The 26,618-nt window shown below is 41.1% G+C and overlaps 2 protein-coding genes across 4 annotated transcripts in view; one reads left to right on the top strand and one right to left on the bottom strand.

The window, feature by feature from the left end:
- The window catches only part of IGF2BP3 (insulin like growth factor 2 mRNA binding protein 3), a 152,204-nt gene extending 144,747 nt beyond the window's left edge, over window positions 1-7,457 (top strand). The window contains exons 12-15 of one of the 3 annotated variants that reach the window (XM_049642893.1): window positions 2,915-2,989; window positions 5,922-6,053; window positions 6,730-6,843; window positions 7,128-7,457. In XM_049642893.1, coding sequence (XP_049498850.1) covers window positions 2,915-2,989; window positions 5,922-6,053; window positions 6,730-6,843; window positions 7,128-7,226 — 420 coding nt within the window. In that variant the 3' untranslated portion in view covers window positions 7,227-7,457. Of the gene's footprint in view, window positions 1-2,914; window positions 2,990-5,921; window positions 6,107-6,729; window positions 6,844-7,127 lie in introns of those variants that run through there. The other 2 variants (XM_049642895.1, XM_049642894.1) reach the window with 2 other exon arrangements.
- A 1,480-nt stretch (window positions 7,458-8,937) lies between these two features.
- On the bottom strand, window positions 8,938-19,957 carry MALSU1 (mitochondrial assembly of ribosomal large subunit 1). The gene is made up of 4 exons (XM_049642913.1): window positions 19,687-19,957; window positions 18,029-18,207; window positions 11,652-11,733; window positions 8,938-10,233 (listed from the first exon to the last, which is right to left on the bottom strand). Exons 1-4 carry the CDS (start codon window positions 19,940-19,942, stop codon window positions 10,052-10,054), a joined length of 699 nt encoding a protein of 232 aa, XP_049498870.1. The 5' UTR covers window positions 19,943-19,957; the 3' UTR covers window positions 8,938-10,051.
- Between the last annotated feature and the right edge of the window lie 6,661 nt (window positions 19,958-26,618).

The following is a 26,618-nucleotide window of genomic DNA, read 5'->3' as shown; positions in this document are numbered from 1 at the left end:
GTTTTATAAAAATTTTATTTAAAAGAATATAGTACACAACAAAGCTACACTCAGATGTTAATAGCGTGTTTATTTCCAGCTGTCCCAAAATGGGAAGAAGCACATGTTCATCAACTGGCAAATGGATAAACTGTGGTGAAGCTATACAATAAATATTAAGAACAAACTATTGAAAAATAAGAACATGGTTGAATCTCATGACACATGCTAAGGGAAAGAATCAGACTCAAAAGGCCACATACTCTCTGATCCATTTTTATGAAAATATGGGAAAAGGCAGAAGTACTGGGATAAAGAAAAAGTCAGTGGTTGCTAGGAATTAGAGGTGGAAGAGAGGCTTGAATACAAAGAGATAGCAGGAAGAATTGTGGAGAATGACAGAACTTTTTATTTTGATTGATGTGGTCATCTGCCTATGCATTTGTTACAAAAGAATGAATTTTACTGATGTAAATTAAATAGTGAATAAAAAAGGCAAAACACAAATAGTCCTCATGTGCTCTCCTGTAGCAAAAGATAACAAAATACATGAACAGGAAATGGGGCCAAAATAAACAGGTAAAGGAAAAGAGATGGTAAACAATCAAGTAGTGAACCAGCTTTACTATCCTGCTAGTTTCCTGATTAAAAAGAAATCTTGGGGGCGCCTGGGTGGCTCATTCGGTTAAGCGGCCGACTTCGGCTCAGGTCACGATCTCACAATCCGTGAGTTCGAGCCCCGTGTCGGGCTCTGTGCTGACAGCTCAGAGCCTGGAGCCCGTTTCAGATTCTGTGTCTCCCTCTCTCTCTGCCCCTCCCCTGTTCATGCTCTGTCTCTCTCTGTCTCAAAAATAAATAAACGTTAAAAAAAAAAAAAAAAGAAAAAAAAAGAAATCTTGGACACATGCAAAAAGAATGTAGTAGACTGGCTTGGGGGAAAACCTGCAATGAACATTTTATGAACAAGAATTTAGTATTTAGGTATTCACTTGTTTCTCTTTTAGGCTTCATGTCTGTTAAGTAACAGACATATATTTGCTATTGTTAATATAATTACTTGTGTTCACTTGTTGGACATGAAGATTGTTCCTAACTTACCCTGCACATAGTGCAGTGATGGACAAAATTTGCCAAATTGTTAAAAAAACAACCTTATTCTGTAAGTCGATAAAAATAGATCTGGTGAGCCAAAGGGCATGTGTTTTCAGGCTTCTCAGAGTAGGCCCAGGCCTCCATCACCAGTATTAACAAAAGAAATCTAGTCAGAAAGATAAAGAATGCTATCTTTTTTCCAGGGGTTTCTTGTGAATAATTCTAAGAACTTAGACTAAAAATTAGTAAGTGTCCCTCATAAAGTAGGAATAATATTAGCATGGCTCTAAGGTGACAGAGAGAGGGAGAAAGCACTGACTCCATTAAAAATAAAACATTCTTGGGGCACCTGGGTGGCTCAGTTGATTAAGCACCCAACTCTAGATTTTCGCTCAGGTCATGACCTCACACTTGGTGAGTCTGAACCCATATCAGGCTCTGTGCTGACAGCATGGAGTCTGCTTGGGATTCTCTTTCTTTTCTCTCTGCCCCTTACCTGCTTGTGTGCATGCTCTAAAATTTTTAAAAATTGTATGAAAAAAAAAAAACAAACCTTTTTTTTGTGTGTGTGTAAATATGTGGAAAAGTGTCTAGTAGCTTGTATAAGTAACTGAAAGTGATCATATTGAGTGGTAGAATTTGAAGTAGCTTTTATCATATCCTTTGCTTCCTATTCTTACATAGTAATAATATATTTTATAAATAAGAATTTGCTTGCACAGCATTATGTCTAGCAATTTTTTTTTTAATTTGAGAGATTGAGCAGGGGAGGGTATGGGATGGGGGAGAGAGAATCTTAAGCAGACTCCACATTCAGTGCAGAGCCTGATGGCAGAAATTGATCCCATGACCCTGGGATCATGACCTGAACCAAAATCAAGAGTCACATGCTCAACTGACTGAGCCAACCAGGCACCCCTAGGAAATTTTTCTTCTTTTAGAACAACTCCTACCAGCTGGGTCCCCAAATCCTAGAACTCTGGAAGAATGCTCATTTCCTCTCTCTTCAACATTTCCCCCAGCTCAGGCTGTTTGTGTGATTTCATATATTCTGCAAAAATAGAAAAGTCATTTTGCTTCTGCCAAATTAATGTTAATTTCGTATGTTACTCTAATGAGCATATTCTTCAGGGCGATTTACCAATTGTCTTAGATTTGTGAACATATCAACTTCTTGCAAATACTGAAAGCCTGGGGGTTCTGATGCATGTGGGCCAAAGACCACATTTTGAGCACCACTGTTTTAGTGTATAGGAAGGAACATGGGTAGTGGAGACAGATCCGGCTCTCTCCAGCTGTATTAGCTATGTGATTATGGATGGGCCACATAACTGAATTGTTCAGCCTTCACTTTTCCCTCTGTAGAGGCAGCACCTCATTACTATCTAGTGAGGATTAGCTGAGGTTAGGGGTGGACATTTATATCCAGGCTAGGCATGGTGTTAAGTGCATAGTTGACGACAGTAGCCATAACCAGTGAACCCAGATTAATCACTGCTGCTCTACAACTTTCTTCTACAAGACTTTAATTCTACATTTCTTTTTTTTTTTTTTTAATGTTTATTTATTTTTGAGACAGAGAGACAGAGCATGAATGGGGGAGGGTCAGAGACAGGGAGACACAGAATCTGAAACAGGCTCCGGGCTCTGAGCTGTCAGCACAGGGGCCCGATGCGGGGCTCGAACTCACGGACCGCGAGATAGTGACCTGAGCCGAAGTCGGCGCTCAACCGACTGAGCCACCCAGGAGCCCCTAATTCTACATTTCAAGAAGGCTGGTTTTGTGTAATGATATTACGGTGTCACCTGAAAGTGTCATTTCCCCTTGTTGTGTCTGTTACAGATTGCTCCGGCTGAAGCACCAGATGCTAAAGTGAGGATGGTGATTATCACCGGGCCACCAGAGGCTCAGTTCAAGGTATGTGCTCTACTGTGTGCACAGGTAACAAATGAATGGATTCGAAGAATGTTAATGCTTTCTTTTCAGGAACTCCATAACCTGGCTTCTCCCTTAAATATATCTAAAACTCAGTAGAAGGAATCTCCCAATGGAAATTTCTAAGACTAAGAACCCAAATTTAATTTTGAAAAATCAACCAGACTCTGTTTTAATTTTGAGAATTTTATAATGGTTGCTGGGTTTACTATCTCCCAAGGGAGAATGTGCTCAGTGCCTTGTTACTATATGAAGGTGAGACTTTTAAGACTGAAATTTACAAACCTGTGTGGTTAATATGCCTCAGAAAACTTACCCCCAAATTTTTCATCTTGTTCTTGAAAGACCTTAACTTTGAATATAAATGCCCCCCTTTTCTTGTTACCCTTGGGTTAATTCTGAGCCCTTGTTCATAGTCTAACCACAAATCACTCTAATCCTTCCAGTTTTAGAAGTAAAAATCATAGGAACTCTTGTGGTATTTGTCCTGATGTGAACCATTGCTCATGTTTATTCGAGTTTGGAGCCGTTGCAGCTGGAAAGCCCCTCCCTGCATACTGAGAGTTGATGAAGAGCAGAGACTGGCCAGCTGGGCTGCTGGTTCAAATCCTAGCTCTGTTATTTGCCTTTGTATGACCTTGGGCAAGTTAACTTTGGCTAGTTACTTAGCTATAAAATAGGGATTAGAATACCCAAAAGGTTGAAACAAGATTGTAAAGTGTAGAGAATATATCCAGTGCTTAGACTATCACATAATATGAATATGCTGGTGGTAATGTTCAGCACTCAGGGTGAATCAGACTAAGACTCTGCCAAATTCTCAATACTTTTGAGTACATGATTTCTCCCATAAAACTTAGTACAAGTGTTGTAAAAGCAACTACTGAACTACAATGTAACTATTTTATCCCAAACCCGTGTCTTCTTCTTAGCACCTAGTAGTAGCTGTGTAACAGGACAACTCTTCAACCTTAAGCCTTAGTTCCCTCACTTCTAACATGTGGCTAGTAACAATGTCTACCTCTCCCTAACTCCCCACTTTTAAATTGTCACTTTCTTTGACCTCTCTGCTGAGACATTTTCCACAAAAAGTCCAAAGCTTTTTTCACTTCCTTTACAGGAAGAACAGGAAACAAAAAGGAGGTGCTTTGAGATGTGGGTGCAGTTGGCTAGGCTCAAACTCAGGTGAAGACATTTCCTCCCTCACACCAGCCTTCTGGTCCAGGCAGTTCAAGTCCTAACTCACAAATGTTACAAACTGCTTCGTATCCTGAACCTATAGGATCAGTCACCTTTGGTTGGAAATCTTAAAAGATAAATGTAAACATCAGTTCTTGCATGTTTCTTCTTGGTGCTGAGCTGTTACTTCTTTATAAGTGGAACTACTGTCTTGTTATTCCTATGATTGTATGCTGGGAAATTCAGTCTGTTTCCTTCCATCCTTCAGTGCCCATGTGGTATAATCATCTTAAATGGAACAGTTAAGAAAAACTGTAATGCTTAAATATCATTTATGTGATCAATGATAATTACAAATGCATTATTTTAGACATCTAAGGAGTGGTAAACTTCCTAACCCATATTTTTTCTTAAGAATTCAAAAACTTTTGTTTTGAAAGCGGCATATATATCCCTATGTCGTTCGACTGTGTTAATACCTATTATCTGTGGCCTGAGACTTTTGAGAATGAATGAAATATAGGGTACCAAGATGAATTTTGTTTGTTCTGTAATACCCTGTAATGAGTTTATCATTTCTGCACAAGTGAAAATGTGTTGGGTACTTTTGTTTTGATTTGCCCTGGTAGCCTGTCAAGTTAAACCAACTGACTTCTTTATCCTTCGGTATATACTAGAGCAAATTAATGGTTGTACGTAATAGGAGTTTTGTGTTTTTTTAAAATATTTATTGATGTTTTGAGAGACCCTGTGTGCACAAACGGGGGAGGGGCTGAGGGAGACTCCCAAGCAGTTCCACACTGCCAGCACAGCGCTTGACACGGGGCTTGATCTCATGAATTGTGAGATCATGACTTGAAGCGAAATCAAGAATTGGATGCTTAACCGACTGAGCCACCCACACACCCCTATAGGAGAAGTTTCTTAGGTATAGTGTCTAGATATGCAGTAGGTATCAGGATGTATTGACTATAAATATCTGAAGTGTGTGTTAACTTGATTTTGTAGCCTTATTACAAAAAGTAGAAGCCACATGGGTAAGATAAAGAAATGTGTTTAAATAAAAAAAATACCTTTTCAGCAGGTAGGAGCCTGCCACAGTTCACTCTGTAGTTTTCCCCATCTCTTATACTCAAGTAATATGCAATTACTTTCTTCCCTCCAGTAGGAGAGGGTTTTACCTTTTAGTTGGCTAGTTTAGTGTAGGATAGGAGGGCAAATGGCCTTTTGCCCACAGAAATGATTTAATTTTACTTAGGCTGACTACTTTTTATTTTTTGATGTTTATTTGAGGGCGGGTTGGGGGGCGGGGGAGAGGGGCAGAGAGAAAGGAAGACAGAGAATCTGAAGCAGGCTCCAGGCTCTGAGCTGTCAGCACAGAGCCCAATGTGGGGCTTAAACTCTTGGACTGTGAGATCATGACCTGAGCTGAAGTCGGATGCTCAGCTGACTGAGCCACCCAGGAGCCCCGAGGTAGGCTGACTACTAATTGCCTTTAACTCTTTTTGTTCAAAGAATAAACCGTATTCTTTATTCATTCAGTTGCCACCTCTGTGGTGTGTGGTTGTTAACGTGAACCTTCCTAAGTTTGCCTCTTAGGCCATCTGCAACAGTCTATTAAATGCAGATGTGTCCCTGCAAAGGGGGCTATTCCAGTGGATATGAGCCATCTTTAAAGTTAATAGACCTTTTTTCCTACATGAATGACACTGATAGGATATGTTCTCATCTGTAGGCTCAGGGAAGAATTTATGGAAAAATTAAAGAAGAAAACTTTGTTAGTCCTAAAGAAGAGGTGAAACTTGAAGCTCATATCAGAGTGCCATCCTTTGCTGCTGGCAGAGTTATTGGAAAAGGAGGCAAAACGGCAAGTACTTCAGCAAAACCTGTGCAGTGGTATGAAAGGGAAAGCGTTGAAAGGTACTTAGGAGTTCCAAGTCCCTGAATTTTGGCTAATTAATAAAAAGCAGGATCATCTGGGCCAAGGTTTGGAGAAGACTGCCTTTTGTCCTTCCTGAGTGTTGGTATCCGCTACTAGTGAAAAGTAACGCCCCTTGAGACCACTCTGTGTGAGAGGGCTAATGCAGTAGGGGCAGTTGGCAGTTTTCAGCCGAGGGAACGTCAGCTATTTTTGCACGCTTTATGGAAAGAAATTTGTTTTTAAATTTCATCTACCTTTACATATTACTATAACAAGCAAATGGTTTCCAGTTTCTCTTTAACACCTGTAACGTCTAAGTTGTTTTCAAAGCTGTTTACAATTTTGAAGTAATTGGGAGTATACGATTGGGAATCAGACTTTCAGGGTTTGAATCTGGTTCTGCCATTCACTTGTTTAACTGGTCAATTTCCTTGGCTAAGTCTTAGTTTAATCATCTTGAAATGGGCATAATACTGATAACCTGATAGAATTGGTGGATTAGAAGAAATTTGTAAAGCCACAGTTTAGTGTTTGGCACATAGTAAGTGCTCAGCAAATGGTATTTTTTTTTTTTTTTTTTTAAGAATCTTGATTTAACAAGATCTGTATTTATCTTTTCCAGGTGAATGAGCTCCAGAATTTGTCAAGTGCAGAAGTAGTTGTCCCTCGTGACCAGACACCTGATGAGAATGACCAAGTAGTTGTCAAGATAACTGGTCACTTCTATGCTTGCCAGGCAAGTGGGCTCTCATGTGATGAACAAGCTCTTTTGCTTCTTTGACAAACGGAAGCAGTCTTCCCCCTGGGTGTGCCCTCACCACATATAAATATTTAAAGTCGTTTGGTGCTAAACATGCTAATCCCTTTTTAGCAGGTGATTTCAGAGACTCTACTAGCAAACTAAACTAGTACGGATCTTTAATCTACAAATCTGAATCTGAAGTTGTTGGAACGGAAGGGTAAAATAAATTTTAGTAACTTTTGATCGGGTAGAAATTTCAAAGCTTTCTCCTTTCACAGGTTGCCCAGAGAAAAATTCAGGAAATTTTGACTCAGGTAAAGCAGCATCAACAGCAAAAAGCTCTGCAAAGTGGACCACCTCAGTCAAGACGGAAATAAAGGCTCAGGAAACAGCCCACCACAGAGGCAGATGCCAAACCAAAGACAGATTGCTTAACCAACAGACGGGCGCTGAACCCCTAATATCCAGAATTACATGCACAAGTTTTTACCTAGCCAGTTGTTTCTGAGGACCAGGCAACTTTTGAACTCCTGTCTCTGTGAGAATGTATACTTTATGCTCTCTGAAATGTATGACACCCAGCTTTAAAAAAAATAAATAAAAAATAAAAAAAAAAAATAAGGGGGGAGGGAAAGAGAGGAGCTCTGCACTTCCCTTTTGTTGTATTCTCAGTGTAACAAATATTCTAATTTTTCTTAATATACCCCCTGATGCCAGAAATTGGCTTAATGATGCATTCACTAAATTCATAAAATATAGATTGCTCCCAAATCCAATTGTTAAAATTGGATCAGAATAGAGTTATTACGGGAACTTAAGTGTTAAGCTATTAGCATAGAAAAACCGTTCTCAGTTGTATTTGTACCTAACACTAACACGAATAACCTAAGGGAAGTGCTGAATGGTGTTGGCAGGGGTATTAAACGTGCATTTTTACTCAACTACCTCAGGTATTCAGTGATGCAATGGAAGCAAAATTGTTTTTGTTTTTGGAGAATTTTATATACTTTATAAAGATAAAAAGCCCAACAGTTTTTTAAAAAAAAACTTAAAATTTAATTAGCTGACAGGAAAATAACTGAGAAAAATTTTACTCCTGACTGGTGACAGTAAAGCTGGAAAATTAATTTCAGGTTTTTTGAGGCTTTTGACATCATTAGTTGGAAAATCCAATAAACGTTCAGTGATATGGAGCAGTGCCTATATTTGGAGAGCAGCAATACCATTTAATTTTTCGTTTATGGTAGGGAATGTTTTTGATGGTACTAACAGAGCAAAGTGGTTGCAGGAGGTTTTGGAACGGCTAGTTTAAATGGCTTCAGGAGACTCCGGTTATTTGTTTGGCTCTGTGATTAAATGCAGAAAAATGCTTTGTGCTTTAGACTATCACTACCTAAAGGAAGCGTGTCAGTCAAGAGATGCAGCCCGTGGACCATGAACTGACTGGCAAAAAGCAAGTTTCAGCTTGTCTTACGGGGTGCTTAGTTTGCCAACACATGTCAGACCAGTTGGTCTAGGGTTGGAGCAGGCCCCAAAAGGATTGTTTTGTGAAGACCAATGGGGCACTCAGATGGTGTGACAGTGTTTAAAGGCAATGCACAGGCTCCATCTCCGTGGGCCGGGCACTGTCATGAGCCTCACTAAGCTATTTCGGGGACTTTTAAACAATGATAAATCAAGAAAAATGTAAGGCCACCTAAAATATTATGTAAAATACAGCAGGATTTCTGGGTTCTCTGCAACCAGTTATTTGAAAATAAGTCAGAAAGTGGAGACTACCAGAAGTCTTTTTGAAATATAATTTGAGTATGAGGACACATTTGACCTTTGATATTTGATACTGAACTCACGTGCCCATTCCTTAACTTGATGGCAAAACCCGGTATGTACAATTATGTGGGTGTGGGTGGTCTCCAAGGCCATTCTGCTCTCAGAATTGTGTTGCTTTTGTTCATTAAATGATCAGTCATTATATTACACTGATCTGAAGGGCATATATATAACCCTTTAGAAAATAATGGCCTCATTTCTATTTCAAGATGAATTTCTACGAACTAGGTAAGTTTTTCTGAAGATCACTGTTAACAATTAGACATTTTGAAAATGACTTGAAATGTTTTCCTAAATGTTTCCAGAAAACCAGTTTATTTTGTAGTTTTAGCCAAAAAGTGCCCTTTGTCACACGATTCATATAGCATTCATAATGTTTTCATACAATGAATTGCAAAAATTAAAATCAGACTGGCTTTCTGGTTGGATTTCAGGTGAGATGTGGTTAGGCCAGAGCTCTTCCTCAGTGTTTGATTTTTCCCATATTTGTTGTTGTTGTTGTGTGTGTGTGTATACACACACACACAGATAGGTGCTGCATTTATATCTGCTGGTTTAAAATTTTGTCATATTTCACTTCTAGCCTTTAGTGTGGCAAATCATGTTTTACTTTTAATTAAGCAATGGTAATGGAGTATCTAATTCTGTAATTGAGTTTTGTACTCACCGCACATGGATCATTCCTCATCTGTAATGTGCCCCAAATGCAGCTTCATTTTTCAGATACCTTGATGCAGAATAAAGTTTTTCATCATTAGGTGCAGCTTGGTGTATGGTATCTTTTATTTCTGGTTTTTCAAATAAACATGAATGTTCAAATTTGGTCAAACTATAAACAGATTTTTAGTAATACTACGTCAGTCTCAAGGCAAGTACCAATATCAAGTGGTACATTATTTTCTACATTCCATAGTACTTACTTTGGATCTTTATAATATTGGTACATATGAACTAAAACCTGTAGGTTTTAAGTAACAACACCAGTGGGGCAGTTATGTGTTTTCTGCTTTATTAAAAAAAAACCCCAAAACCTGGCTATTCCATTCTACCGAATAAGATTTACACTTACGCAAAATTAATTAAACTGTGAACAGAGAACACAGAGGCCGGGGCCAGTGTTAGCTCCCAGAAATCCTGCTGGGATCTCAGGAATAAAAACAATATATTAAAATTTTAATTTGAACGTATTGATTCTTGGTGTGAGGATTAGCTCACTTACCTACAATTTCCACATTCATTTAGCATGAGTGCCCATAAATAAGACTTGTTTTGACAACAACCTGACCAAGTAGGTGGGGTTTCATTCAGTTACATTTTTAAGTGACTCAATCCAAATGTGATAATGACTAAAGCAGTTCATATCATTTTATTCTCATCTGAACTCCACTGGAGTCAGGGATGAAGTGTCCTCTTCTATTCCAAGAATGAAGTCTTCGGGTAATGTCTCAGGTGCTATCTGAGCTAACTGGTCATCATAAGAACGTAGGGTCCATAATTTCTCTAATTCATAGGTCTCTCTGGTTTCTGGAAGCATCAAATGAATCACCATGCTGCCTATCAATCAAGGACAGATAAGAGTTAAGACGAAGAAGCAGTTCATTTGTTTTTATTCTTGTGCTCTCACCCACCTCTATGATAGAATAGTGGTTGTCAAAGTATGGGCCCTAGATTAGCATTAGCTGAGAACTTGCCCGAAATGCAAATTCTGGATGCCATCCCAACAAAAATAGCATAGAAATGATGCTGTGCTTTTCTCCGTGCATCATACAGGAGGTACATGACATCGATACATAACTAGTGATGTTAATTAACTTCATCCTAGTGATTAAAGGTGGGCTAGTGGAAGAAAATTCTCCATGGGTGTCACATTTCTGCACATCCTGTGAGCAAAACACAGACTGCCTTTTGTTCTAGAAGGTCTTTTAAGGATGACTGCGTAGTGAATAGTGTCACAAAAACATACCATCTCCCTCTAGAGCAAAGGACAGGCTTGCTTACAGCAGTGGATCTCAAAGACCTTTCAGATTTTCACAGTTGGGGCTGGAGAGAAGGGAGACTAATAAACATCCTACAATGCACAGGGTATATCTCCCTACTCCCACCTGAATCACCTGGTCCAAAATGTTAAGGACAAAGCTGAGAAACCCTGGCTTAATGGCCTTGGCAGAAAAAGTGTCTTCATCACAGCAAACAGAGGGTCTGTTTCTTGCCCATCATAAAAGATGTAGCTACCCTAACCTACGGGTGCCTCTCTCAGAACGTTGTCTGCAGATGTCATCTGGTCCTATGCTGCTCTCTCTATAGACATGGGCTCAGGGAACCTGCCCCCCCCCCCCCCCCCCCCCCCCAAAAAAAAAAAACAAAAAAACTGCTGGCTGTTACTGTGATGAGTAATAAAATCATCCATCCTTCATCTCTAACCCAGGACTAGCCTGGAGTTTCACCAATTCCCATGAAACGGGGCTGCTAACTTGTTAGTTAATAAGAATCTCAGACCCTTCATAATTCTTGACAGTGTTTTTCCCTTTGTAATTAAGTATCTTAGGGGGAAATACTTTGAAACTATGTATATATTAATAACCAAATTTGTTAGGTCTTTTCAAAATTCCAGTCCTCTGTTCTTGTCCTTCTCAGTACCTGGAATGCCCTTTAACTTGACCTCATCTGAGTCATCCTAGGCCAAGATATGTACTCCCCAAGCCTTCTACTACCACTAAGGGATCTCTCCCATCTCTGCCATGTTACCTGTTCAGTTCTCCACCGTCTGTCTGACCTGCATGACTAGTTAGAGACACATCACATTAGGTGAGAATTTTACATGCGAATAAGACCACCTGGGTTATAATTAAAACAATATAAACCTCAAAAATTTTATATGAAAAGCACAATCTGATACCCTTTTGCAAATGAACACAGTTCCAGATTAGGACAAAACCAAATATTTATCTGTAAAATATGTCAAAATAACTTACCAAAGTCCACACACAGCCAGTCATCAGTGTCCTTCCCTTCAATCTTAACATGAGGTTTGCTTTTACATTTCAAGTATTTGTACTGAAAAAAGCCAGATTACATATTAAAGAGGAAGGATGGAGGAAGTCTCTGTTCTCACCAAGGATGGTCTGTTGGCATAATTTTCTTGATCTTAATTTTGGAACTAGCTTACTCATTCCTCTTAACTGTACTCCATAATAAATAACTTGAGGAAACTTTCTCCCCTTACACCCCACCTACCTCCTATACCTCTCTACTGAATCCTCCTGCCCAAACCCTTCTGAGAGGGCCATCATACTCATCCACCAAGGTGATGCCTCATCTCTGAGGCAGAGAGACCCAAGCTCACTCAACATCTGGTCCTCACCTATATCCACCGCCTAAATGACAATGTTAATTGGATTTTACCATCCCATGTCTCTATTCCCAACAGGTCTTATGAATGGTCTAAAACAACAGATATACTAATATCAGACAAAATAGACTTTAAATCAAAAACTATTACAAGAGACAAGAATATTATATGATAATAAAGGGTCATATAACCCAGAGAATATATTACAAACATGCACCAAAAACCAGAATTCCTAAACATATGGAAACAAACATGGACAGAACTGAAGGGAGAAACAGATGACAACACAATAATACAGACTTAATACTCCATTTTCAATAATGGATTTAAAAAACAGACAAGATCAATAAAGAAGTAGATGACTTAACACTAGAGACTAACTGGACCTAACAGACATTAAAGACCATTCCACCCAACAACAGAATACACATTTTTCTAAAGGGCACACATAACATTCTCCAGGACAGATCCTATGTTAGGCCACCAAACAAGTCTCAATAAATTTAAAAAGACTGAAATCACACACAGTATATTTTCTGATCACAATGAAATAAAACCAGAAATCAATAGAAGGAAAACTAGAAAAGCCACAAAATGAGTCAAGAAATCACAAGGGAAATTAGAAAAGCTCTTGAGACAAATGAGATTAAAAACACATCAAAACTTAATGGGATGCAGTGAAAGCAGTGGTAAGAGGGAAATTTATAGCTAAATGCTGCCATGAAAAAAAAAAAAAGTTCCCAAATCAACAACCTAAATTTACACCTTAAAGAACTAGGAAATGAAGAAAAACTTGAAGCTAGCAGAGGGAAGGAAACAATGGTAAGAGAAAACTAAAATTGACAAAAATTCATGAAACCAAGATTTGGGCCTTGAAAAAAATAGACAAAATTATTTAACAAATCTTTAGCTAGAGTAAGAAAAGAACAGAAGACCCAAATAACTAAAATCAGAGCAAGGGGACATTACTAAGAAGTAAAAGGGATTATGAGTACTATGAACAATTCTATACCAGCAAATTGGATAATCTAGACAAAATGGACAAATTCCTAAAAACATAGAACTAAGACTGAACTGAGTTTGAATCACTAATTGAAAACCTCCAAACATTATTATATCTCAATTAAAAAAAAAAAAAAAAAGCTTGGTGGGAATGGGAATGCAAGCTAGTGCAGCCACTCTGGAAAACAGTATGGAAGTTCCTCAAAAAATTAAAAATAGAACTACCCTACAATCCAGCAATTGCATTACTAGGTATTTATCCAAGGGATACAGGTATGCTGTTTCGAAGGGACACATGCACCCCAATGTTTATAGCAGCACTATCAACAACAGCCAAAGTATGGAAAGAGCCCAAAGTCCATCGATGGATGAATGGATAAAGAAGATGTGGTATATATATACAGTGGAGTATCACTCAGCAATCAAAAAGAATGAAATCTTGCCATTCACAACTACGTGGATGAAACTAGAGGGTATTATGCTAAGTGAAATTAGAGAAAAACAAATATCATATGACTTCACTCATATGAGGACTTCAAGAGACAAAATGATGAACATAAGGGAAGGGAAACAAAAATAATATAAAGATAGGGAGGGGGACAAAACATAAGAGACTCATAAATATGGAGAACAAACTGAGGGTTACTGGAGGGGTTGTGGGAGGGGGGATGGGCTAAATGGGTAAGGGGCACTAAGGAATCTACTCCTGAAATCATTGCTGCACTATATGCTAACTAATTTGGATGTAAATTAAGAAAAAAAAAATTTTTTTTAATAAAAAAATTAAAAAAAAAAAAAAAAAAAAGCTCCAGGGGTGGGGGTTGGGGGGCAAAGAGAGGGGGAAAAAAATCTCCCAACAGAGAAAAGCCCTGGACCAGATTGTTTCACTGGTGAATTCTACCAAATAAGTAAACAAAAGCTAACACAAATTCTTCTCAGACTCTTTCAAAATACTCAAGAAGGAACACTTCCTACCATTACCTTGAAACCAAGGCCAAAGACACTACAAACTATGGATCATTATCCTTGATGAATACTGATGCAAAAATCCTCAATGAAATATTAGCAAGCCAAATTTCAACAGCATATTACAAGAATTATACACCATGACTGAATGAGATTTATTCCTGTAACGTAAGGATGGTTCCACATGAAAATCAATCAATACAATAGAGCACATTAACAAAATGAAAAAAGCCACAGAATCATCTCAAATTTATGCAGAAAAGCATTTAACAAAATTCAACACACTTTCATGATAAAAATACTCAACTAAGAATAAAAGAAGCTACCTCAAGATAATAAAGGCCATGTATGATAAGCTCACAGCTATTATCCTACTCAATGGTGAAAGAATGAAAGTTTGTCCTCCAAGATAAGGAACATGATAAGAATGCCCACTTCGGCCACTTCTATTCAACACACTGCTGGAAGTTCTGGCCAGAGAAATTAGAGCAAGTAAGGGGGGGCGGTACCCAAATTGGGAAGAAAATAATAAAATTATCACAGTTTACAGACAACATGACTTAAATGTATAAAACCCTAAAGATTCCACACAAAAAAACCTGTTAGAATAAATGAATTCAGCAAAGAATTAGAAAATAGAAAATTCCACCCTAAAATGTATATGTAATAAAGGACCCCAAAAAGCCAAAAACAGTCTTGAAAAGGAAGAACACATTTGGAGCTCTCAACTTATTGATTTCAAAACGAACTACAAAGCTGCAGTAATCAAAACAGTGAGCAAGACAGACTTATGGAATGAAAAAAAGAGCCCATATAGTCAAATGATTTTCAACAAGGGTGCCAAATCCGTTCAATAGGAAAAAGGCAGTCTTTTCAACAAACAGTGCTGGGAAAACTAGATATCTATATGCAAGAGAACAAAGTGAGACCCTTACTTTATACCATCTACAAAAACTGACTCAAAATGGATCTAAGATTTAAAAAAATGACCCACATTTCAGGCTTAAATATAGGAAAGCCTTCACAAACAGTGGAAAGGCTTCATGACACATGATACAGGACACTGAATTTCGCGATTCTTTCTTGGATAGGACACTGAAGGCACAGGCACAAAAACAGATAAACTGGACCTTATCAAAATTAAAAACTTGGGGCGCCTGGGTGGCTCAGTCGGTTGGGTGTCCGACTCAAGTCATGATCTAGCAGTCCGTGGGTTTGAGCTGTGCTGACAGCTCAGAGCCTGGAGACTGCTTCGGATTCTGTGTCTCCCTCTCTCTGCCCTTCTGCCGCTCATGCTCTGTCTCTCTCTCTTTCCCTCAAAAAATAAATAAACATTAAAAAAAAATTAAAACCTTGGGGGTGCCTGGGTGACTCAGTCGGTTAAGCACCTGACTTCAGCTCAGGTCATGATCTCACGGTTTGGGAGTTCGAGCCCCGCATCGGGGTCTGTGCCAACAGCTCAGAGCCTGGAGCCTGCTTCAGATTCTGTGTCTCCTCTCTCTGCCCGCCCCTCACCCCTCCATGCTCATGCCCTGTCTCTCTCTGTCTTTCAATAATAGATAAATGTTTAAAAAAAATTTTTTTTAAAAGCAAAAACTTGTGTGCATCAAAGGACACTATCAACAGTAACAAGGCAACCTACAGAATGGGAGAAAATATTTGCAAATCACGTATTTGCTTTGGGATTAATATCCAGAATATATACACAACTACAACTTGACAACAACAGCAACAACAACAAACTCAACCTGATTAAACCATAGGCAAAAGACTTGATTAGGCATTTTTCCAAAGATATACAGATGGCCGATAACACGTGAGAGGATGTTCAACGTCACTAATTGTTAAAGGAATGCACATCAAAATCACAAAGAGCTGCCACTTCTCACCCATTAGGATTACTATGATCAACAGCCCAGAAAATAAGAAATATCAGCAAAGATATGGAGAAATTGGAACCCTTGTGCACTGTTGGTGGGAATGTCAAGTGGTGCGGCCACTATGGAAAAGATCATGGTGGTTCCTCAAAAAATTAATAGCAGAATTACCATGACCCAGTAATTCCACTTCTGATATTAAAAGCAGAGACATGAACAGACATTCTACACTCCTGTTTACAGCAGCATCGTTCTGTTTCCCAAAGGTGGAAGCAACCCAAATGAAACTCGAGGGATGAATAGATAAAATGTGATATACACATCCAATAAGATAAAAAGCCTTAAAAAGAAGAAATTATGAGACAGGCCACAACATGGATGAACCTTGAAAACACGCTAAGTGAAATAAGCCAGTCCTGAAAGGACAACTAGGGTATGATTCCACTCACATGAGGTACCCAGAGTAGCTGAATTCATAGAGACAGAAAGCAGAACGGTGGCGGCCAGGGTATGGAGGGAATGGGAAATCACTGTTTCATGTGTACAAAGCTTCGGTCCTGCAAGATGAAAAGCCTTCTGGCGATGGATGGTGGTAACGACTGCACAATGATGTGAATGTAACTGATGCCACTTAACTGTACACCTAAAAAATGGTTAAAATGGAAAACCTCTCGTTCTTCTTATATCTCTCAGTCCAACAGTCACTTCCAAGTCTTCATCTTACTCCGTCCCACTATTACATGTGACAGAGACCCTGGGACTGTCTTAAAACTCTTCTCCATGCTGTCTTGGTTCCCTCTCTGTCTCTCCAACTACTACTTTTTTGGAATCTTCCTTTGCTTTGCCATATTGCATCAAAGGTCCCCCTCTTATTTTACCACCCTTCTCTAGGCCATCCTAGCTACTGTTTGGGTCTTAACTGTCCCCTCTATGACGAGTTTTCAACAAGGTCAGAGAGGTTATGTTCTCCTGTAGAGTGTTATCAGAATCGGCTAAAGGCCTCCAAGTACATTTTCTTCCTCATTTCTGATGCCTATCCAGTCCAGTTAGAAAATGAACTGACTGGGGCGCCTGGGTGATTCACTCGGTTAAGGGTCCAACTCTTGACTTTGGCTCAGTCACGATCTCACGGTTTTGTGAGTTTGCGCCCTGTGTCGGGCTCTGCACACTGGTTGCTCAGAGCCTGCTTGGGATTCTCTCTGTCCCCCTCTCTCTGCCCCTCCCCTACTGTGCTCTCTCTGAATCAATCAATAAGAAGGGCATTCCCCTTCCTCAACTAGGCCTGTGAATCTGGAGGGTAAGGACTAAATCTTTTTCATTTTTATCTTCCCAGTACCCAGCATAGTACTTGGAAACGCTGGATACATTCAAACGTTTAAATTAAACTACAGGCAGGGGCGCCTGGGTGGCGCAGTCGGTTAAGCGTCCGACTTCAGCTCAGGTCACAATTTCACGGTCCGTGAGTTCGAGCCCCGCATCGGGCTCTGGGCTGATGGCTCGGAGCCTGGAGCCTGTTTCCAATTCTGTGTCTCCTTCTCTCTCTGCCCCTCCCCCCTTCATGCTCTGTCTCTCTCTGTCTCAAAAATAAATAAAAACGTTAAAAAAAAAAAATTAAAAAAAAAAAAACTACAGGCCGGCAAGGTCCAACAGAACTTTTGTGCAATTATGGAAACGTTTTATAGTTGTGCTGCACAGTATGGTAGCCATTAGCCACAAGTGGTCACTGAACACCTGAAATATGGCTAATACAAGTGAAGAACTGAATTTTTAATTTTAAATTATAATTAGCCACAATGGCTAGTGGCTACCACAATGCACAGTGCTGCTCTAGAAATCCCCCCTGGGTCATCTAGCCTGCCTCAAATTATTTATTTTTATTTTCATTTTTATGTTTTTATTTGTACTTTTTATTCATTTATTTGTTCATTCATCACTCATTTATGACCACAAGAGACAGGGATCAGAAACACCCTGATCCATTTATCCCCATAACTTTCACTATCAAAAACATAAAACAAGCATGCAAATTCTGAGAATTTGGGCTTCTTATATGATCTCATATGGCTTTCCTTTTTTTAAGTGTTACTCCTCAACATGATGCACTGGCACTATTCCGTTAAGTTAATGATTCCAAAGAGGAAAGAAAGCATCCTACCATTTTCACAATGTAGTAGGCCATGGCATGCAAGTGTCGGGTAGATGTTCCACTACCAATCACAAAGTAATCTGTGTATTTCAATTCCGGAGGAACCTTGATCACGCAAATGTCTCTTGCATTCTCTTGCCTCAGAAGTGAAACCAGCATATCGATGTCAAACTTGGGGCCAGTATGATCTGAAATGCACAAAGATTCACTTGTGTCACGTGGCCAAGGAGACGACACTACATGCATGGAGACGCAGCAGCTAACAATGAAACTGCTCCTCTATGAGGGTATTTAGATCTAAAGTGTTTTGAAAGACAGCAGGGCCCAGACCTCCTGGAAACTAAACCTGTGGTTTCGCACAGCACCGCTCAACTTTCATGGGAAGAGTGCTCCCGTTACACAGAGCCACCATACATCCTTTGCTGTCACCGTTTGCAATAAAACCATACATCCACCACAAATGACTTTCTGTTCACTAATACTTGAGGAAATGAGCGATACACCTCAAACATACACAGAACTACAATTGTGAGCCGGAGGAGCTCTTAGGTAGTATGTGGTCCACAACCTTCACTTGAGAGATGAAGAAAACTAGCCCTGGTAGAATTAGTGCACCAGCCCCAAGCCATGGCATCCAAGTGTCAGGTAGAAGTTCCACTACCAATCACAAAGTAATCTGTATACTTCAATTCTGGAGGAACTTGGTTCACGCAAATGTCTCTTGCATTTTGAAAGAGTTAAAACTTTAAGGGTGATTTTCATTTTGAATCCTAGAGTTTTTCTTAGAAAGGCCTTTGGGTTATGTAGCAACTGTTATCTGTGCAGACTTAACTTTTTTCTGTACAGATGTGCATATTTTCTGTCCTTTACCTTGGAGTATTAGAACATGTAAATTTAGGGGCGCCTGGGTGGCTCAGTCGGTTAAGCGTCCGACTTCGGCTCAGGTCGTGATCTCGCGGTCCGTGAGTTCGAGCCCCGCGTCGGGCTCTGTGCTGACAGCTCAGAGCCTGGAGCCTGTTTCAGATTCTGTGTCTCCCTCTCTCTGACCCTCCCCCGTTCATGCTCTGTCTCTCTCTGTCTCAAAAATAAACGTTAAAAAAAAAAAAAAAAGAACTTGTAAATTTATAGCTTTCTCTTACATTCCAAAGCTGATTCCCAAGAATCCAGGATCTAAGTCCACTAAGACCTCTCCCTCTCACACCTAACTTTTCACAGATGTACTCTATTTACAACCACTCAAATTTCTAAAAACTTGCGATAATTAGAGGGCTTCTATTGGCTCCGTCTCCTATTAGCGATTCTTATGCACCTCTTAGACCCCAGCCCCTTGCTCTTCCTCAAAATCCTTACTCCCTAACACTTGCGGCAAGTCCAATTCTCGAGAACCCTAAGAAGAATGTGAAGGGAGCTGAGGATGGTGAGATTGTGATGCCAAAGGTACGGTGCGGCCTTTCGGACGCTTGGGGTTTTGGAGACGTCAGTTCATCTCCTGGCCTGTTAAACACACAGTTGGCGCCAACACCTGTGAAAACCCTTCCAGCTCTAGAGCAGTAGGAGTTTTGTGACTCCAAGAGAAATGCATAAACGGGGGAACTCAGAGCCTCCTCGCTGGGACCCGGCTCCCGGCTGCCCGGAAGGGTCGCCGCCGCCCTCCTCCAAGCCCGTACCTGCTGTGCTTGACTCCGGCTGCCCCTCACCGGCTGCCCCCTGAGCCCGCTCCTCCAGGCCGGGTCCGCCGTGCAGGCCGCGCGCGTGATCGGGAGTCAGGCAGGCCCGGCCGAGCGCCGGTCCCGCCTTATACCACCCCGCGGCCAGCAGCCCAAGCCGGGGCCCCGGGCCCGCCGAAGGCCCAGCTCCCGGGGAAAGGGCCCTGCACCACAGCAGCGACCCGAGTCGCCGCGCCACAAGCCCGCCAGAGCCCATCGCTGTAGCCCAGCGACGATTCACCGGGCGGGCCTTAATGGAGCCCGAGTGGGTTCTTCGGCTTTCGATTGGCTAGGCCAATGCGCGAAGGCCTGGGAAATTGACGTAAGGAGAGTGGGCGGGACCAGGACACAAATACGGGGGTCATGGGCGGAGTCTGAAGGCCAGTGGGGACGCTGATGACCCGGAAGGGATTGTTGGGATTAGGTTTTGTAGGAGTCTAAGGAGAATTTGACTGCCCACTCTTGCTGTGACCTTCGTCATAGTGCATTGCACCACGTTGTCCCCCCCCCCTTTTTTTTTAAAGTCCATCTTCCTTCACTGCAATGTAAACAGCATGAAGGCAGAAAGTTTTGTTTTTTGTTTTCAACTCTTGTCTCCACAAAGCCTGGAACAGGCTGAATGTTTAGAAGATGCTGCTGTTGATGGATGGAAGCAGAAAAATGTTTACTTTTAGCCCAAAAGGCTGACTATGGCCTGTACAGTTCTGATAAGGATAAAATGCTTACTAGTTGCTACGTTCTTAAAGGGTCTCGTGACTGCCTGTACCTCTCACCCATGGTTAATATCTGGCTGAATTATAAGCAGAGAAATCTTATGAAAGTAATTTTGTGAGTGAAAGTTCAAAGAAGACATTTATGATCTAATATTCCCTGTACATCCCCGTCCCCACCTCCAGCACTAAGCATATAACCACCAGTTTCATACAGCAAAAATGAGGCTCTTTCTGCCCAAGAGTCCTGTCCCCATGCTACTTAAATAGACTTAATAAGGTGCACTGTAAAACATTTCAAGAATTCTGTCTTGACCATGGTGCTAATGAACCTGCAACAATTACACTGGAATTAGGACATAAAACGTCTATTACCAAGAAAAGTATCAAGATTCCCTAGCAAGTTTGAAATCTCATCTGGAAAATCTGTTATTCTGGGCTCAGGTGGGATGGGAAGCAGAGGTGTAAAGGGCCGTTTGGAAAACGTTCTTAGCAGATCCGCCCTTCATGTACACTCCCCATATTGTAGTGTTCAGTACAACGGCCTGTATTGTGGTGCCCACCTCTGTGAGAACAAGGAGTGCTGAGGCCCAGTTATAGTATTAAACCATAGGATTTGAGAGCTAAAAGAGACCTAGGGAGGAAAAACCACTTGCGCATAGCCAAGCACTGCAGAGCCTGAAGTGGGGTCCAAACCCATGAACAATGAGATCATGACCTGAGCCGAAACCAAGGGTCAGACACTTAATTGACTGAGCCACCCAGGCACCACCCAAAGGTTTTTTTTGTTTGTTTGTTTTGGTTTTAATTTAACTTCTTGTCTTCGTTCTCACTTCCTCAGTCTGAGCCCCCCATTAGCTCTTATCTAATTACCAAGACAGCCTCCTACCTAGCTCTCCTATCACCAATCCATCTCTACTTTTTCCATTCTTCATGATGCCATGCTGTCTGCTAGAATTATTTTAGCCTCATCTGCTACCTGCTGTTTTCCAAGAATACCATAAAACATTTCAATGCTGAGCTTTGCACATGCTATTCCATTGTTTAGCGTGCCCTTTTCCACCTTTTCACATGATGAACTCAGACTCACTCTGTAGGACATACCTCAAACATTTAGGTATAGCCCCCACTCTCTCAGATGGTCCACCAATGAGAAGCCACCGGCAGTGCTCTGGGATGCCCTAAACCACAGGGTCAGTGCTTCATCTTATGGCAGTCCTCGATGCCCACTTCAGACTGGATTCCCTGTCCTTACAGCAGGAAGATCATGCCAGACAAACCAACACACAAAACATCTGAGAAAACATGCAACACAGACTTGTGCTCCATGGGGACTTTGGGGGGAAAAGATAGTGCCTTAGCCCTACATTTATAAAATAGTGAGTCCATAGTGCTCCTACTCTGTTTAAAAGGATTTGCTCCCCCTTCCGATTAGGAGGTTTACAAACAGGAGGACAAAACAATTAAAAAAAATTTTTTTTTAACGTTTACTTATTATTAAGAGACAGAGAGCACGAGCATGGGAGGGGCAGAGAGAGGAGTAGACACAGAATCCGAAGCAGGCTCCAGGCTCCGAGCTGTCAGCACAGAGCCCAACGCAGGGCTCGAACTTGCGAACCGTGATATCATGACCTGAGCTGAAGTCAGATGCTCAACCGACTGAGCCACCCAGGCACCCAGACAAAACAATTTTTAAATAGAAATACATAAACTTAGAGTAGCTGTAACTAATGGGATTTGTAAGAGAGGTAATTTTAATCCTAGCCCTTCTCTCTGCATGGTCTCCTGAGGGCAGGATTAGTACAAAGAAAGTGGAAATCTGGGGGAAAGGATGACACTTAAATGAGGCAGGAATATTCACCCACAACTGCTCAGCAATGAAATGAACTGCCCTATGAGGTCAGGAAGGACAGCTGAGTCTGGAAAGTAGTGGTGCCAACTTTTTAAATTTTAATAAACTTTTGTTTGAAAAATTGTGGCTCTTTGAATACATGCATGACAAAAAGCTGCTATGAGCTAAGCAACATTTTTAACTAAAATCATATTGAATTCCAATTAGCATCTACATCCATTTGCTGTGGGAAACATGTTTATTCTGTCCAAAGACAATGTTTGATCCATATATGGATTTGAGGATCTTTTGCAACCAACAGGAGGCTCATGGTTTACAGATTAGGAAACAAAGATGTGTAAGAAATTAACGCATAGAATCAGCAAAGGTTGGACGTGATAAACTTCTCAGTCCCCAAACTATATGAATTCAATCATTAACTTTTTTTTTCAAGTATGCTTCACACCCAGCATAGAGCCCGATGGGGGACTTGAGCTCACGACCCTGAGATCAAGACACGAGCTGAGATCGAGGGTCGGTTATTTAACCAACTGAGACACCCAGGTGCCCCTTAATCATTAATTTATTAAACAATTATATGTCAGATGTGATGTTAAGTGCCCCGTGTGTGTGTACATCAGGGAAGCTTTCTCAGGCTTTCTCTAGTTTAGCCCCTGGGCCCTGCTTTGTCCCAACTTGCTCTGTTCTTCTTTCCTCTCTATTCTCTTTGAAGCAGGTCCCTGAGGCCCCTCAGGTGTTGTCACCCCAAGTAGCACCCTCACCCTCTCCAGCCACTGAGACTAGCTGCAGAGGACATCCCTGTGACTGCTGCTTCCCACTGTCCTAACTTCCCATGAAGCCTCAGGAAACAAGTTTGGGAGCCTTTTGTGGCAAACAGGGCAAACGGGAGGCTCCTGAATCAACACCCCAAGGATGTTATTAGGGTCTATAATCTTAGGAAGTCCTTTTAGTCATGGGCTCTGGTTAATTTATAATTCCTGAATCCCTCAGTAAGCTGCTTTAACCCTCTGTTCTCAGCACCTCAAAGGTAGAGATTACCAAGCCGTCATCCCCTTCTGATTCTGCCTTTTAGAAGCAACCACAGAATGAAAACAAAATCCAAGCCTAACAGAAGATAGCCCTGTTTTCAAGTGGGGGCATTTTGTATTTCTGTGGGCCCCACTAATGGGTAATATTCCCCCCTCCAAGTCTTTACCTCAGGTAGGAAGGAAAATCTGTGAAAAAAAACTTGTGTTAACTAACATTAAGGACACAGAGCTGATTAATATTGCCTATGAAATCATAGATTATGAGAAACTGCTGTTTGGAATTCTTTTTTTTTTTTTAAGTATTTATTTATCTTTGAGAGAGTGTGGCAAGGGGAGGGGCAGAGAGAGAGGGAGACAGAGGATCTGAAGCAGGCTCCATGACAGCAGAGAGCTCGATGCGGGGCTCGAATTCACAAACCATGAGATCATGACCTGAGCTGATCATGACCTCACGCTTGCTTGAAGCATCAGAGACACATGGGTCATTTCACACTGAGAAGCAGTTTTGATAACTCTCTCTCCATCCCCGGTACAACACTTTAGATAAAGGGGTTTCAGACACAACTCTCCACATTTATCTCAACTTTACATGTCTCGGGAGCAAGCCCCCTGAGTCTGCATCTCAGCTCTGCTGGTAATGAAACTGTGACATCCCTAATGGAACCTAAAACAACATTACTAACAGGACATGGTTTCTCCCCAGACCCCACGACCCTTCTGAGTAATTGAACTGCAGATCCATGGACTTTCTCTGGTGGCATTAAATAATGATTCAGAAGCTCTGTGGCCCTTCTGACCCAAAAGGTAAATCAAAGTTTCACCCCCCACGAACAATACCTTGGGCTGTTTTCTTTTCGCCAAAACCCAATTTCTGACTGGACTCTGATTTTTTCTGTTCAGATCTGTTGACAATTCAGTAAAAATTCTGTTTGCTTTTCCTTATAATAATCCCAGTTTTATGAATTTTCTCTATTTCATAATTATTACAAGACTTCAGTAATTCGCAAGGGCAGATGAGTGTAGCCTCTGATGGCTAAACTTCAGACAGTGGGTTCAAAGCAAACAGACTTCCTCCTCAGCAGACCTGATTAGGTCTCTGCTTTGGGTTGTTTCCAGGCTGGTGCCAAGTCACCACTACAGGAGGGTGCTCATAGGCAGTGAGGGGACAGCTTACCGATTGGTCAAGTTTGAACTTGGAATCTCATCCTTACAACTGCACAGTTTTATTTATTTTTTATTTTTATTAAAAAAATTTTTTTTTACATTTATTTATTTTTGAGAAACAGAGTGAGACAAAGCGTGAGTGGGGGAGGGGCAGAGAGAGAAGGAGACACAGAATCCGAAGCAGGCTCCAGGCTCTCAGCAAGCGGTCAGTACGGAGCCTGATGCAGGGCTCGAACCCACGAACTGTGAGATCATGACCTGAGCCAAAGTCAGATGCTCAACCGACCCGGCCACCCAGGCGTCCCACAACTGCACAGTTTTAGACCACCCCTAAGGAAAGCAATTGACAACAGGCATTCATGCCATGATTGTGGTACATCCATTCTCCTATGTCCCTGGGAGCTTCACAAATCCGTGCTGAATAGAATTCTGAGAAATGTATGTGTATACACACACACACACACACACACACAACTATTAGGAGCCCTGTGGGCTGGTCCATTCAAGCCACTTAAAATACAGAGAGGCTTTCTTTTTTTTTTTAAAGTTTATTTATTTTAAGGGGGGAGGAGGAGAGAGAGAGGCAGAGAGAGAGAGAATCCCAAGCAGGCTTCATTCTGTCAGGGAGGAGCCCCACTCGGTGCTCGATCTCACAAACCGTGAGATCATGACCTGAGTTAAAATCAAGAGTCAGACACTGAACCAACTGAGTTACCCAGGCGCCCCCAGAGAGGCTTTCTTAGCTCCCTGGGGAAAGGTCTCAGGCCAAGTCTAGCCATGATATGAGTGGCTTCTGGGGACACCACATTTCCTCCAGGCTCTTTCAGCCATTTCCGGCTGATGATGCAAGAAGCTGCTGTCTGGAGCAAGGTGGTAGCATCAAATGTATAATTACTTAAGGACCAATAACATTTACAGCATTTGACGGTTTTGTTATAAAGGCATACCTCAGTTTATTGTGTTTCCCTTTATTGCACTTCTCAGATAATGCTTTTTTTTTTTTCTTCACAAATTGAAGGTTTGTGGCAACCCTGAGCTGAGCGAGTCCGGGAGCATCCTTTTCCCAACCGCATTTGCTCACTTCACGTCTCTGTGTCACATTTTGGTATTCATGAAATATTTCAAACTTTTTAATTATTATTGTATTTTTCATGGTGATCTGTAATCAGCAATCTTCTATGTTATTATTGTATTGTTTTAGGTGCCACAAATTGCCTCCATACAAGGTGGCAAACTGAATAAATGTGTGTGTTCTGACTGTCCCTCTCATCGGGCTTCCCTATTCCCTGAGATACAACAATATTGAAATTAGGCCAATTAATAGCCCTACAATGGCCTCCAAGTGAAACCAAGAGTTACACGTCTCTTATTAATAGCCCTACAATGGCACTCAAAGTGAAACCAAGAGTTACACGTCTCTCACTGTAAACCCAAAGCTAGAAATGATTGAGCTTAGTGAGGAAGCTATGTCAAAAGCTGAGATAGGCTGAAAGCTAGGCCTCTTCTGCCAGTTAGCCAGTTGTCAGTGCAACGGAAAAGTTACTAGAAGAAATTAAAGGTGTTTTTCCAGTAAACACAGGAGTAAGAAAACGAAATAGCCTTACGCTGATGTGGAGAAAGTTTTAGTGGTCTAGATAGAAGATCAAACCAGCCACAACATTGCCTTAAACCAAAGCCTAATCCAGAGCAAGGCCCTAACTCTCCTCAGTTCTGTGAAGGCTGAGAGAGGTGAGGAAGCAGCACAAAAAAGCTTGAAGCACAGGTTGGTTCTTGAGGTTTAAAGAGAGAAGCCGTCTCCATACCATCAAAGTGCAAGGTGCAGCAGCAAGTGCTGACGCAGAAGCTGCAGCAAGTTCTCCAGAAGATCCAGCTCAGATAATTGATGACAGTGGCTGCACTAAACCACAGACTTTCAGTCTGTACAAAACAGCCTAATATTGGAAGAAGATGCCATCTAGGACTTTCAGAGCCAGAGAGAATTCAGTGGCTGGTTGCAAAGCTTGGAAAACAACAAAGTTTGAAATGACAACAAAGGATTTAGAATATGACATAAACTTAGTTGATCAAGCAGCAGCAGGATTTGAGGGGATTGACTCCAATTTTGAAAGAAGTTCCACTGTGGGTAAAATGCTCTCAAAC

This window comes from Panthera uncia, chromosome A2 (genome assembly GCF_023721935.1).
Source record: "Panthera uncia isolate 11264 chromosome A2, Puncia_PCG_1.0, whole genome shotgun sequence".
Taxonomy (NCBI): Eukaryota; Metazoa; Chordata; class Mammalia; order Carnivora; family Felidae; genus Panthera; species Panthera uncia.
Note: the sequence above shows the minus strand (reverse complement) of the source record. Positions and strands in the feature narration are given on the sequence as shown.